The sequence below is a fragment of the Genypterus blacodes genome, unplaced genomic scaffold, assembly GCF_046128005.1.
Source record: "Genypterus blacodes isolate CSIRO-AG114 ecotype Tasmania unplaced genomic scaffold, CSIRO-AGI_Gbla_v1 ptg000007l_1, whole genome shotgun sequence".
Lineage (NCBI taxonomy): Eukaryota > Metazoa > Chordata > Actinopteri > Ophidiiformes > Ophidiidae > Genypterus > Genypterus blacodes.
This window is the reverse complement of record NW_027466821.1, coordinates 5,394,318-5,407,923: the sequence shown is the minus strand read 5'-3', so window position 1 is coordinate 5,407,923 and position 13,606 is coordinate 5,394,318. Positions and strand designations below refer to the sequence as shown.

General features: G+C 48.9%; 1 protein-coding gene across 1 annotated transcript; it reads right to left on the bottom strand.

The window, feature by feature from the left end:
• Positions 1–3,369: 3,369 nt before the first annotated feature.
• gpr37b (G protein-coupled receptor 37b) lies at positions 3,370–12,564 on the bottom strand. The gene is made up of 2 exons (XM_076153822.1): positions 11,494–12,564; positions 3,370–4,188 (listed from the first exon to the last, which is right to left on the bottom strand). The coding sequence occupies exons 1-2, from the start codon at positions 12,562–12,564 to the stop codon at positions 3,370–3,372; spliced, it is 1,890 nt and encodes a 629-aa protein (XP_076009937.1).
• Positions 12,565–13,606: the final 1,042 nt, after the last annotated feature.

Genomic DNA, 13,606 nt, shown 5'->3' with positions numbered 1-13,606 from the left:
GAAGAAGGGCGATAAAGCATTTTCACAGTTTGATGTCTGCCATCAGAGGAAGTAGTGAATCAGCCTTCAACCAAGTCTCCCTTCAGCAGTGATACCACTCGCCGTGTGATATTTGGACCAATTTAAAGCCATTGGGAGGAATCAGAGGCAGAATGACACGCGCTGCCTCGGGAGGAAGAGCTCTCAACGTTCACTTCAACCATCGTTCTGGGAGCTTTGAGCGCACTCCTCAATCTTGACATTACCGTTTTGAATGCGAAACACATTTCGACTTTGCAGGTAAAAACCCACATTTAACGAGTGAGCGAGCGTATCCATGGTAACTCCGCTCCGCCACAAAGCAGGAGGAGGAATTACATCTTCGCTTTGATGATCACAGACTAGAGAAGCTTTTGTAGCCGCATGAAACAAAAATCTGCAACTTCCTTTAAACTTTGAGCGCGGCACAGATTCATCCTCGCTCCAGTGGCCTCAACACACACAAAACACAGGCGTGGCAGTTATTGTACATTTAGGCTTTTAATATACAGTTTTCATGATAAAGTTCTTTGATAAACAAAGGGACAGTTTTGGCTATATCAAAAGCTATTTAGAAACCAGTGACTAGATTTGGAGACAACAGTGGTTGTGTGCTTACAGTTTCAGGTATCAAATACTAACACGTTTCGCTCAGAGTGAAGAAGAACACTCACAAAGTTTAGGTTAAACATCTCACTGACTTGATTTTATACAAAGAACCACTTTGAACCACGTTACTACACACGGAGCCATTTATAGGATGAGATACAACTCCTGGAAAATACGCGGAGAGAGACGCTCAAGAGGGTCAGGAGGTCAAGTCGCACCTCGGCTCCATCGTGGACAAACAGCCGGAAAATTTCCACCGGAGAGGTTTAATGGCAGAATGCGGGCTGGTGAGCGACCCCAGGATGTGTGGCGTCACCGCTCATTTCCTCCATTAAGTTAAAGGAACGCAAGCAGCCTGAACCCCGAAGGCAAAATCCACCTCGACCTCTCGGAGATCATAAAGTGGTTTTCTTGCTGGCCTCAGCACGTGGGCGGCTAGAAAAACACACACACACACACATGCTTTATCCAAACTGTCTCACTGTAGTGTGTGTGTGTGTGTGTGTGTAGCCAGCCCTGGGTGCAGTCAGAGCTCCCGTGATTTATGTTTTGCGGTGATATTATTATCTTTGTACTGATGGAGCCGAGAGCAAAGTGACCTCCATCCTGAGAGAGAGAGAGAGAGAGAGAGAGAGAGAAAGAGACACCCAGAGATAGTTGTGCTACTACCACACGAGCACAGGAGATGGACAGAGAAGGTGTTTGGCAGTGCAGAATTGGATGTAAAAGATTCATCCCAATATACAGTATATACCAATGTACGTCACACCTGGGTCACCATGGGTTACCACGCGTCACCAAGGGTTACATTACATTACATTACGTTCATTTGGCAGACGCTTTTATCCAAAGCGACTTACATTACATTACCACCCTTTGCAGAGGGGGGAGCAATTGAGGGTTCGGTGCCTTGCTCAGGGGCACCTCGGCGACCCTCCGGTTCCCAAGCGGAAGCTCTACCCACTGAGGTACTGCTTCCCTGGGTTACCACTGGTCACCTCCAAATCGCTAGGCTTAGGTGGAAAAATGTAAGGAAAGCGTCTCAAATACAATAATATCTTATTTTGAGGGGAATAACCTCAACGCTCTTTTCTGTTTCAAAATAAAAGCTGGCCGACTGAACTCTCCGCTGTGGCGTTTGAGCCTCACGATGACGCAGGTGTGACGTATAGGATTAAGAAAACAGATTTACAGAACAGTACATTTGAAATTTACACCCCGTGAATGACATTTCATTGGTTCGCCTTAAAAAAAACCCAATCTGTAACTGTAAAGCATGAGAAGGAAAGGAACTAAAGGAAAGTAGAATGTGGCTATGTATATGTATTGAATATGAATTACCTGTAATTTCCTGGGCAGTTATGGGCAAATGTCCAAGATGCTCCCTAATGTCTGCAGCATTTTGTATAAGTATTCATTTGACGTCATTATTGGCACAACAGCAGTGACCTGTACTGTTTACAGTCCAGCAATCACCCACATAGTATTTACAACATAATGATATATTGAGTATTGGCACTTCTTCTGTCCGATCCTTTAGTAGTTACCCAGCAAAGTGTTGATAATTGCTGTGCTCTCACTAACTTATTGTACTGAATAAAGTAAATAAAGCATAAATAAAGAATCCCAAGGCGAACCAGTGGATTTAGTCGTTCCGTCCGTGTGCGTTCATCATAAGAGCACCAAAGAGAGTACAGTAGAGTATATACAGTGTACGTACATGCAGCCCAGAGTGTAAGGCCAGACATGATGCGACAGGGTAGTGCAGAGGATTCCCAGTCCGGTCCGTACTGCGTCTTTGTATTCCGTTCCATCCCTCCCTGCTCTCTTCTTCATCACTCCATCCCACGTCTACTTTAACTCCATTCAGTCCACTCCGATCCGCTTCCATTCCCGATCTTCTCTGAGTCCAGCCCAGTTGCGTGTCGTCTGCTCAAAGATTTGCGTTGTGTTTACGTTTAGGTCCCCCTCCTTCTTCAAAGCCAGCGCCATAGAGACGTCCGTCTTATTTAGTTAACATAAGCCAAGATCCACAGTCACAAAGGCGATATGTGTGTGTGTGTGTGTACCGTTATATGATCTATACAGTCACTGGATAGTTGATATAGTGTGTAAACAGAGTCCTGTACTCCTATAGGCAGTGTAAACCTGCATGTTGAGCTGATTTATCATACAAGTTTGCAATCTCTGACTGTGGAATGTGGCTGGCATTGATTATTTCACACAGTACACATTAACCAATACATTAGTATTTCTAGTGGCCTGACACAAATATGACCTTTATTAAATATGCAGGTACTGAGTGTTACTCTAACGAACACTGTACAGAATAAATATTAACGCCCTGGCCTGTCACAAACATGAGGTCAGCGGAAAACAGCAATTTTGGTATTTAAGGAACGAACCTGATTTCAAACCTCGGGTGTAGAGGAGCCAGAGATCAGATCGCCACTGACCGAGGGAGATATTTAGGCATACGAGGCGGACGACATGTGAGATGCAAGAGGTGGAGACGATGAGTGTGTGTGTGGTTATTGTAAAGATAGTGAAGAAGTGTTGACGCCACTTAGAGAGTAAAAATAGTCTGGACTTCGTTAGTTATGCAGTTACTGTAAAGGTACTGAGACACTAACAGAATGTGATTATCTAGCTTCAAACTTCATTTATCCCAATATACCCCTGTCATACGTGACGTATGACACAGGCCAGCCAGGCCTCCACACCCCGATGAGGAACATCTCTTTAGCAGTTGGAGCCTGCAGGGGTGTAGTTACTCAGCTCCCTGCGGATGGTGCTGAAGGGTGACAGCTCAAGCTCGGTGGTACACTCGTGCTCGTTGTCGTCGCTCGCCGTGGCCGAGGAGGGAACGTGGTTGCAGCAGCAGCAGCAGCAGCAGCAGTCTAGGAAGGCCCTGCCCAGAGGGCGGCACAGGAGGAGCAGCAGCGCCGGCGTCACAGCGGCGCGGCAGAAGAGCAGCAGCTGGGAGAGGAGATGAAGGACGGACATGGTGTTCTCGGGGACGCCGGCGGCCATGTACGCAGACACTATATTGCAAATATTCTCAGGCACCACACAGGCGCCATAAACTATCGCCAGTGCCACAACGGTGCAGTTCATCTGGCTCTCCAGACGGATCTGCTTCTTGTTGCTGCGCACGCTGGCCTGCTCGGCGCGGCGGATCTTGCGCGCCGTCACCAAGGAGCACCCGATGGTGAAGAGGGTGGGGAGGCAGAAGTAGCAACCAAAGCACCACCACAGCCGGGCGCCCTCGTAGGTCAGGCCCAGCACATAGAGCATGTCGGGGAGCGAGGTTGAGATCCTGATGATGCAGCGTTCCTCAGGGGGCTCGTCTGGGATCCCCGTCTCTTCTGCCACCAGCTGTCGGATGAGGAGCTCAGGGAGGGCGAGCAGCAGGGCGCCGATCCAGATCACTGCCAGCTTGGCGGTGGTGGAGGTGCAGTTCTCAATCATCTCGTAGTACATTTGGACGTTGGTGGCAGCGCGGAAGCGGTCAATGCACAAAGCACAGAGGGTGAAGGTGGTCACACCCAGGGAGGCCACCTGTGGAGAGCAGCAGAGGAGGAAAGAATGAGACAGAGAATCCAACTCAAAACGGCTTTTCACAACATTTTGAAACGCTACATTTATTGGGGGAAAGACTCTGAGGAGAGAGGGATGTAGTATGGCTCTGTGATAACCTGCTTCCATTGTTACTGACAGTCTGAATGAGCTACGTGCAAAAGAGACGTGACACGCTTTTCTCATGGTCGCCGGCGCCGTCAGGTCTCACTTCAATTAATGTGAGAGTAAGAGGGAACAGAAAACTCTATTACACTGACTCATCTCGCCACAGACACACAGCTGAGCCCAACCTCAAAGACGCTGGGTTTGGTAAGGTAGACTGTCACACACACAGACACACACAGACACAGCCTTTATACCAGACTAGCCTTTCTTATCCTCCCTCGCCAGCCGCCATCGTAAATAAGCGGCAGGACGCTGGGTAATGGCATTGGCCTTTGGGTGCACCTGACACTGCTGCAATTACAGGCAAAGGAACAATGGAGGGATGTAAGCTGCTATTAACGGTGTGTGTGTGTGTGTGTGTGTGTGTGTGTGTGTGTGTGGCATCCCTCTCTCATAAACCTGAATGGGTGCATCAGAGAGAGAGAGAGGTAGAGAGGCCATCATCACTGCTCTCATTTATTCATATTCAAAATTCCAATTTGCGCCTCTTGTTCGATGACAATATTGTGATTATTAACAATGTTTAATTAACTAATTTGAAGCTGCTGTTTGACCAAAATGTCACCTGTCAGCAAATTACCTCACACTTCAACTTCTTTATTTAAGAAAATATGAGAAAGTGGACAAATTTGGCAGAGTGAGTGCTGGGAAATCATTCTTTGTAGCTTGTGTGTGAGTGTGAGTGTGTGTGTTTCGTTGCGCAGTATGAACTTCCGTGATCTTGCCGACAGCGCCACACGTGTGCCAGAGACGCCGCTGGCACCTCATCCGTTCTCACTTTGCTGACCTTCTCTCCCACTGACCTTCCCTTCGCCTCCTCTCATCTCTTCTTCATGCTTTACCAGCAACATGACGTTCCTCCTCCCTCCCTCCCTCCCTTCCATCCCTCCTTTCATATCTGACTTAATTACCTCAGCCAGCTCCCCAGATGGCCCCACTGAGCCAAGGCCCTAGTGCTCTAAACACATCATGGACAGATAGGAGTTACGCACACAAGATGTTCTGTGTGAGTAGAAGGGCTCACACACACACACACACACACACACACACACACACACACACACACACACACACACACACACACACACACACACACACACACACACCCGTACATCCTCACCAGGCTAATGCAGGAGTGGTGAGCATACAGAGCAGCGAGCAGTAAGTGGGAGAGACTACCAACTGGCTCCAGGTCTGTAAACGGTGAGCTGAGATCAATGCGAACCCAGATAGCTCACAGCCTGCTGTCACACACACCTTGGGGCTGTAATGGCACTGCGTTGTTTGCAAATAAGTCAAAAGCTGAAACTTAATTATGTGTCTTTACTCTAAACCCCAGCCAGGCGTGCATATAGATGATATGATGGGGAAGAATCTCAATCTAAAGTCAAAATAAAGCTGCAGTGAGACTCGACTGATTTGTGCGATTAATTGGAATGTTCATGGACGTAACGAGCCAATCAGGTTGTGAGTGGAAGTTTCTAATAGCCCGAGTTCAAGATTCTGTCTGTAATTGCTCGCAAATATGTATTTAACATTCACTGCACGCACACTATCCCCTATACACACACAGATGGTAGTAAGCCGCACCAGTTTAGGAGATGTGAGCACTGTGAGAACGCTTAGTGCTTATTATTGTCCGCCAAAGGATTTTAATTGTGGTGTTTACATAAAGGACTTGATTTATTGTCTTTATCTATGTACAATTGAGGTTTTAGGCTGATATTTATGGTTTCCTACAGAATAGTGTGAGAGAGCACAGCTGAGTCACGTTAACAGAGAAGCCAATAGTTCCTATATGACAGTGGAATATGGAGGAAATGATCCATCACACCGGTCCTGTAAGCGTTTCTGATGATCTAAACTAATTTGTGGACAAGATTTTGGAAAACTGACTTACCTGTGAGACATCCCTAAAATATATTTTAGTGATTCTAACTTGAATTTTCGCAATGTAGCCTGACACACACTCTGTCAGTGTGTGTATCGCTCACTTCCACTGTTTAATCATCCATGTTACTCTGCAGCTCATTAGCTTGCGACACAGTTTGCTAGGATAAACAAATAATGGGATTTGCATTTGGCTTTTCTGTGGCCCATACTGATCAGTTTGACACAACGAACGTTAATCTGCCAGACCAGCTAAGAGCAGGAGAACAGAGAAGATCCATCTTCATCTTCATTCTGAACACTGAAGAAGCTTATTATTGAATTATTTGTGTGACCCACTTCCTTCTCTGTAAACTATATTCTTATACAACGCAACGCGCATCTAATATGGATAGGTGCGAGCACGTGGTGAATATTTCATGGCTTGAACAACGGGCCTGGATTGGGCTCTAAAGGCTGTCAGGGAACTCTAGCTTTGATCAGAGCGTCGGGGGCGGAGAGAGAGGGCCGAGTGAACAAGCACTGCTTTGTACTGACGGGGGGTGAGAGGGAGGGAGAAAGAGAGTCCAGGAGTCAGGCCTGTCAGAGTGTGTGTGTGTGTGTGTGTGTGTGTGTAAGAGGTTATGCAGATGAGGTGGATGAGAACAAGAATGGAAGACAGCAAAAAGGAACAATAAGTGGGTGAAACGGAATGAGAGGAAAGAAGGGAGAGAGAGTCCAAGTGAAGAGGACGAGAAAATAATCCAGTAATCCCACAGTGTTCTCAGGATCATTAACCGGCGCCGGCGTGACGTCTGGTCCACACTGCAGACTCCACCCGGTCCAGTTCACCACCCCAGACTTAGAAAACCTCATCACGCTAATCTGACCGCTTGTTTACATTCGGTAATGCAATTAAGACGCAAATCCCGTGTGAACAAAGATAACGCCTTCACTTGAATTTGAAGTCAGATTAAGGATTTGTAAGCTTTCGTCTCAGGCATATTTTTGGGACGCGGCAGTGTTGTTAGAAAATTACCAGGAAGTGGATTTGGCTGCGGTACAAACGCGCTTCCCTCCCAGAGTACTGAGCGTTCCTCGTTTGTGTCTCTGCGGTGCATGTTGTGATGTATCCTCAAGTGGTTCTGTGCACGACAGGTGAGAGAGACGTTTCCCCCGGCGCTGTTAGTCGTGACGGCCCATTAACTTCCTGATTAAGGGTCTCGCAGGCCGGCGGCACCGAGGGTCCACGCTACTAATTGGGTCTTAACAGGAAGTCGCCGAGACGCCCCGGCCATATTGTGTCTGGAGTTGCTGTCAGGGGTAATGGGTGTTACCAGGTGATGAATGAGCTACTGTGGAGACACACACACACACACACACCCACACCCACACACACACACACAAACACACACCTCAATCTGATAAATGTTAATGTGCACGCCACATGCACTCAAGCAGACATTCGCCATAAAACACAGCGTTCAGACATGAAACGAGGACAAACCGGATGCACGCACACGCACACACACACACACGTAGTCTTAACAAGCCAGGGAGACAAAGGGTTGTTACAGCTGCAGTCTTTCTCGGCAGTGTGCACGAGTGTGTGTGTGTGTGTGTGTGTGTGCGTGTGTGTGTGACCCAGTGCAGGCTACACCGGGCCATAACTCTAGACCAGAGAGACCCAGCCTCTGACAGGCACCATCCATCTGCCCCGGCTCGGCTGTGCGTCTGCGAGGGGAGAGAACCAGACGCGAGGCACCGATGTGAGGCTTCAGCGTTTGCGAGCACGCTGTCTGTGCACGTGTGTCTTTGTGGCCGCACGTGTGTGTGTGTGTGGCGTGCACGTACGTGCCGGGTTCAGTGGATCGTGGCACAGAAACACGTGGCTAAATGTGTCCCTCGGGACAGATAGAAATTCATTTCTGGTGACGTTAGAATGTCTTTTCTATTCTAATCTTCTCTATTCTGTCTCACTTCTTCGCCGTATATGTGAAGCGGTTTCTTCCGGGCAGTAAATTCTTCTTCCATTAAAGTGTATCCAGACCTGTGGCAGATTTCCCCAGGTGTTTAAAAAATTTATGTTATTTTCAGTGCGCTGGGGCTGCTGGGAAATCTCTTTGCAGGTCATTGCTTCCTGTCTGGAGGTGTGATATTGGAGGCAGCGGCTCCCATCCATCCTACTCTATTCTATTAGTGTGACGTCATCTCACCCTAAAAGACACACAGCGTCTCAGACAGAGAGCACTTTATCTGCTGCCTTCCTCTAAATATTTCACATTTACATGGATACTTATCAATTTGGTTAATTGCAGCTAAAACAACACGCCTGACCTTTTTTGCTGCACGCTATTGTTGTCTCGTCTCATTCTAGAAAACACAACCTACTCCTTCACTGAAGAGCAGCCGACTGAATGGATCCGCCATCATGCATTATGGAGAGTAACTAATTATATACGCTGAATCATTTACACATCTTCCAATTAACTATCATTTCAGTGGTCTGTTAGCGTGACGGGCCAGGTCACACAATCTAGGCTCTGCACGTGTGTGTGCGTGCGTGCGTGTGCGAACATGTTCATCTCTACAGTGCAGCCAGTGTGCATACTGTAGACGCAGAGTGTAAGTGTGTGTGTGTGTGTCTGTATAAGTGCGTTTGAGTGTATCTCCCCCCTGAGGCTTGTTTCTAATCACAGATAGCTGATGCAGAAAGAGAGGGAGAGAGGGAACAGCCATGGGCAGTGATCAGTGCAGAGAGAGGGCCATCCCACCCATCTGGAGGATCAGCCCACCATTGGGAATGTGTGACTGGGTGTGTGAGTGTGAGAGACTGTGTGAGTGTGCATATGTGTGTGTCTACAGGCTAGATAGACCAATGACAGCACCAATGAGGTTGTCATGGTAGAAGGAAAGCCTAACAATGTGGGAATACTTCTGGTAATTAAGTTGAGTTTTTGACCACCAGAGGCACTGTAGAGCAATATTTCAATTACAATCATGTAAATCTATTCTCTCTCTCTCTGTCTGACTACAGCATACTGGTCCCCAGACACATTGAAGTACTTCAGAGCGTAGTGTCAAGGGGTGGGGGCGTGGGGATCTGTACACCATGGCAGCCTGTTAGGCACTCTAAAGTTTTCACATTACATGACAGCTGCTGCATTATTCTGCCATACGACAGTGCGTCTGCATCGAGGCTGTAATGGTTTGGACAGCTTCTTTTATGGTGTAACAGATGGATGTTAGACAGCAGGCGTGCACCAATATTAAATCAAGTAAAATAGTTTGAAAGGGAGGAAGACAGATATAGGATTTTTCTCACTTCTTTCCGACACCGACAAGTGAGCATCTCCTTTTGGGGTAATGAGCCAAAAAAGTTTTGAAAATCAGCGTGTTAGAGAAGCAGAACTCCAAACGAACCTTGACAAATGACTCATTCCCCCCCCTGTGGCTTCTGAAATGCTTACTGCAACGGGAGTGTGTTATTTTAACCTATTTACAACTTATCCAGACCAACTGCCAGGTGCAGAACCTGATTACTGCCTGCTGGTTTTGCCTGAGCTCTAATGCAGGCTGCCCCGCTGCCTTGTGGGTCATGTGCAGGGACATAAGGATGATGCAGGAGCATATCATAGACTCTGCAGGCTGGCTGGACTCTCACTTTGTGCAGCATTCCAACAATTTATCACGCTGTCATTGTTTCCTCAACAAAAGATTTTTTCTTTGTGTTTTGGAAAATTCCACTGGATACTAACTGATGATACCAACTGCAAAGCAAAACAATGTTTGTTCTCTCAGCTGACACAGATACATTATCTATACATCCTTATTAGTATGCATGTATGCATGTGTGTGACAGCGTGCATCTTTATTCCAGGCCAAACCTTGATGTCCCCTGTGACCAACATTTGGGTTAAGAATAGTCATTCCACAGGTGTGTGTGTCTCATAGAATGCTCCATGGGGGGGGGGGGAGAGAGAGAGCGCCTCAGGCTGCATTACTCATGGCCTGCTCATGACATACCAACATACACACACACACACACACACACAGAGACCCTGATTCTGCAGGTCCCTCCAGCTTTGTTCCTGTGCAGTTTCTGAGTGCACGACTTTAAAACAGCGACCTAATATCACCCCTGCACACTCTGAGACACTCAACAAGTCAGCTCCCACAGGTTTCCTAAAATATCCCTGTGGTCCTGTCACAGTGCTCATGCTGTATGCTTCAATTGTATGCAAGTGAAGAAAGGGCAGGAGAGGAGGAAGGCAGAGGACTGAAACAGGAGGAAGTGCAACACATATATATAACACAGTTAGCAACTTATTGATTTAGAAAATCTATTCATGGTGCCAACAGGGATCTGTGTTCTTAGCATTTATAGCTCAGAGTGACGCCTCCTTATTGCATGATGTTGCATTTATCATTTCAGAATATATAAAGATGATGATGTGGCTGCATGAATTGCTCTTTAGGCAAATGAGTGAGAAAGTTGCCGGTGCAGCAGATTTTGCATAAACTCAAGCACAACAGCTCAGAATTATTCACGACAAGAGCCATCTTATGATAATGTTCTATTTGTTAAGAAACGCCACTGTCCTGCTCGCATCATTGTTTTGTCACAGACATTAAAAACCAGCGATGTTGAGAGGCCTTGTTCCTTACAAAAGCCATTCATCTACGGGCCGAACACGACACCGCTGTAATTACGCTCACTGCACAAAGGGATGGCTTCAACAACCCGTCTCCATCCCTCTATTAAAAAACGCGCAAACACAGGTGTTTGTCTCTCAGCGTGGGACAGACGAGCAAGGAAAGGAGGGCAAGGAGAGATGGAGAAAAAGGAGGGGGAGATAGATAGAAGAGGGTATGAGCGGTACAGGCAGTCTGGCTTAACAAAGTGGGTAGGGTGTGGTAAGCAACAGGAGAGACAGATAGGAGACTGGTTGGAGATAATCAGCTACTGCATTACATCGGTGTGTGTGCACATGCCTTTGGGCCTAGGTGAGGCTGTCTCTCCCCAGCAGCAGGTGTACTAGTGACAAACAGTGATTCCCTCTTATTGGCTGAGGTGACGCATGGATGCCTGCTGGCCAATCAGGGCTTAAAGTGAAACTCAACCCTTTTCATTCACTTTAGTTTCACACCCAAAGGTCCCTGAGATGATGATTGTAGACACTGATATGTGTACCAACGCCCATATGGAGGAAAGTAAAGATAATGTAGGTTGGAATAGAGTAGAATTACCTCCACATAGGGCACCACTTTGCAGGTGAACTCCCCCAGCAGCCAGGACTTGGTCAGCTCATGGAACACCACCATAGGCAGGCAGAAGAAGATGAGCACAAAGTCCCAGACGGCCAGGTTGGCCAGCAGGGAGTTGGAGATGCTCTTCATGTAGTAGTTCTGGCACACGATGCACAGGATGGCGATGTTGCCGGAGATGCCCACCAGGAAAATGACCCCGGACACGCATGTGATCGCGTAAGCCCCGAACGTCTCGCTGGTCACCGGGTAGAAGGGGTTCTTGATCTCGTCCCCGAAGTCCGGCGAGCTGGGCGGCGTGATCGGCGTGGCGTCCCAGGGATTCTCCTCTCGGAAGGTGAAGAGTTCGCTCCTGCGGGTGAACAGGTCAAAGGGCAGGTCGGTGGATGTGAGGGCCACCGGCTTGGGGATGGGTTCCCACGGCGACGCGTGGGGCTGCGCCAAGCCTATTGAGCTTTTGTTGGGCCAGTCTCTCCCCCTCTTCCAGCCTTTCTTCTGCTCGTCTTTTGTGCCTCTCTTGCGCCTGTCGGCCTCATCGTCTTCTACCCCTCCTCCGTCCCCCCGGCCCATTAAAGAGGGCTTACCCGCATTGTGGTGTCCACCTGCTGGCGTCCCCGTACTGCTAAGACCGCCATTCAACTTTACCCTCTTATTGTGATGACGCGTCGGGTCCCGGTGTGGGGGGGCGGCGTTGTTGGGGTCCTCTGCAGGCGCCGCGGTCCTGTTGGAGTCGCGCTTGTTGTGTCCGACTCGCCTCGTTTCCCCCGCGATGATCCATTTCCAGGGGTGCGAGGAGTTCAATGCTCCTCTCAGGCTCAACCGCTGCGCCTGCGGTTCCTCCGGGAACGCACCTGTGGCGTAGCCCCCCAGGAGCGCACGGTCCCGGGCTTTGTTTGGAGGAGCAGCCCGGAGCGCCCCGTGCAAAGTCCTGGAGTGATGCGCGCCGCTCCTGCCGTCCTCTGTAGTACGGATGTCCTCATTGTTCCTCAGGGACAACAACACATGTGCGTGGGCTACTAACACAAATAACGTCCTCGGCGGCAGAATCTGCATGATCCAGGAATGACTGAGCGCGGCGTTTGATCCTCACAAGTGCATCCTCGTCCCTCCTCACTTTCCACGTTTAGTCTACACCCATGTTGGCAGCGGAGTGAGCTCAATGGCGAGATAATCAAATGAATAACAAAAGGATGAAGAACAGCTACATCCGTGACAAACTTCCGCCGATTCCAATCCGGTGCCGGTCAGTCACTGCGTAAGAGCCGAGCCGCTCCTCTCTCTCCTGTCTCCGGCTCACTGCTGCCGCCAAAGTCCTGTGCACATCTACAACCCGGGGCAGCGATGCAGCTCCAGAGTCCGGCCCCGAGGAGAGACGCGGAGTGGGGATTGTTGCATATCCGCGCAGAATCTACTTTCGCAGCGTCCTTCTGCCTTGCATGCGCTTGTGTATGTGTGTGTGTGTGTGTTAGTTCAGTGGGCTGGGTCGTCTGGCAGCAGCAGCAGCAGCAGCAGCAGCAGCAGCAGCAGCGTCAATGCGGTGCAGCTCTGGTAAAGCCCACCAGGTTGTGATGCGCGGTAGTGGAGAGAAAGAGAGGAGAGAGAGAGAGAGAGAGAGAGAGAGAGAGAGAGGAGGGGTGGAATCGGTCCTCATCCCTTCCTCCCTCCCTCTCTCCTCCAGTGTCTCGCCTCCTTCTCCTTTCTTAGGACCGTGCAAGAAAATGGACTCCCCTGGCGGCTAACCCCGATCTGTCAGTCCTCATCCATCACGGAGCATCCCCCCCCCCCCCCCCCCCCCCCCCCCCCCCCCCCCCCCCCGGCACCCCTAACCGGCAGACGAGCAGCCACGCCCGGAATACGCGCCAATAAGCAAATACATCACCCAGTTTGGCTCTAAATGCGCGTAAAGAGTTAATAATGCACCGTTTAAGCTTTAAATGCCACTTCTGGTGCAAATATGCTGTATGCTCGGTGCATTTCTCCTCATTATCTATCCGTTCATACTGGATAAAGTCCCTCAGGTGTAACTTTAATACACTTATCGGAGCCCACAACCACATTTGACATTTTCCTGCAATAGCATTGAGAGCAAAAATCG

What these genes read in the sequence shown, in the direction of transcription:
- gpr37b (XM_076153822.1), bottom strand. Translation starts at nt 12,564, where the DNA reads ATGCAGATTCTGCCGCCGAGGACGTTATTTGTGTTAGTAGCCCACGCA. An exon ending in AAGTGGTGCCCTATGTGGAG is followed by an intron (nt 4,189 to 11,493) that starts GTAATTCTACTC and finishes TGCTCTCCACAG; the next exon opens with GTGGCCTCCCTGGGTGTGAC.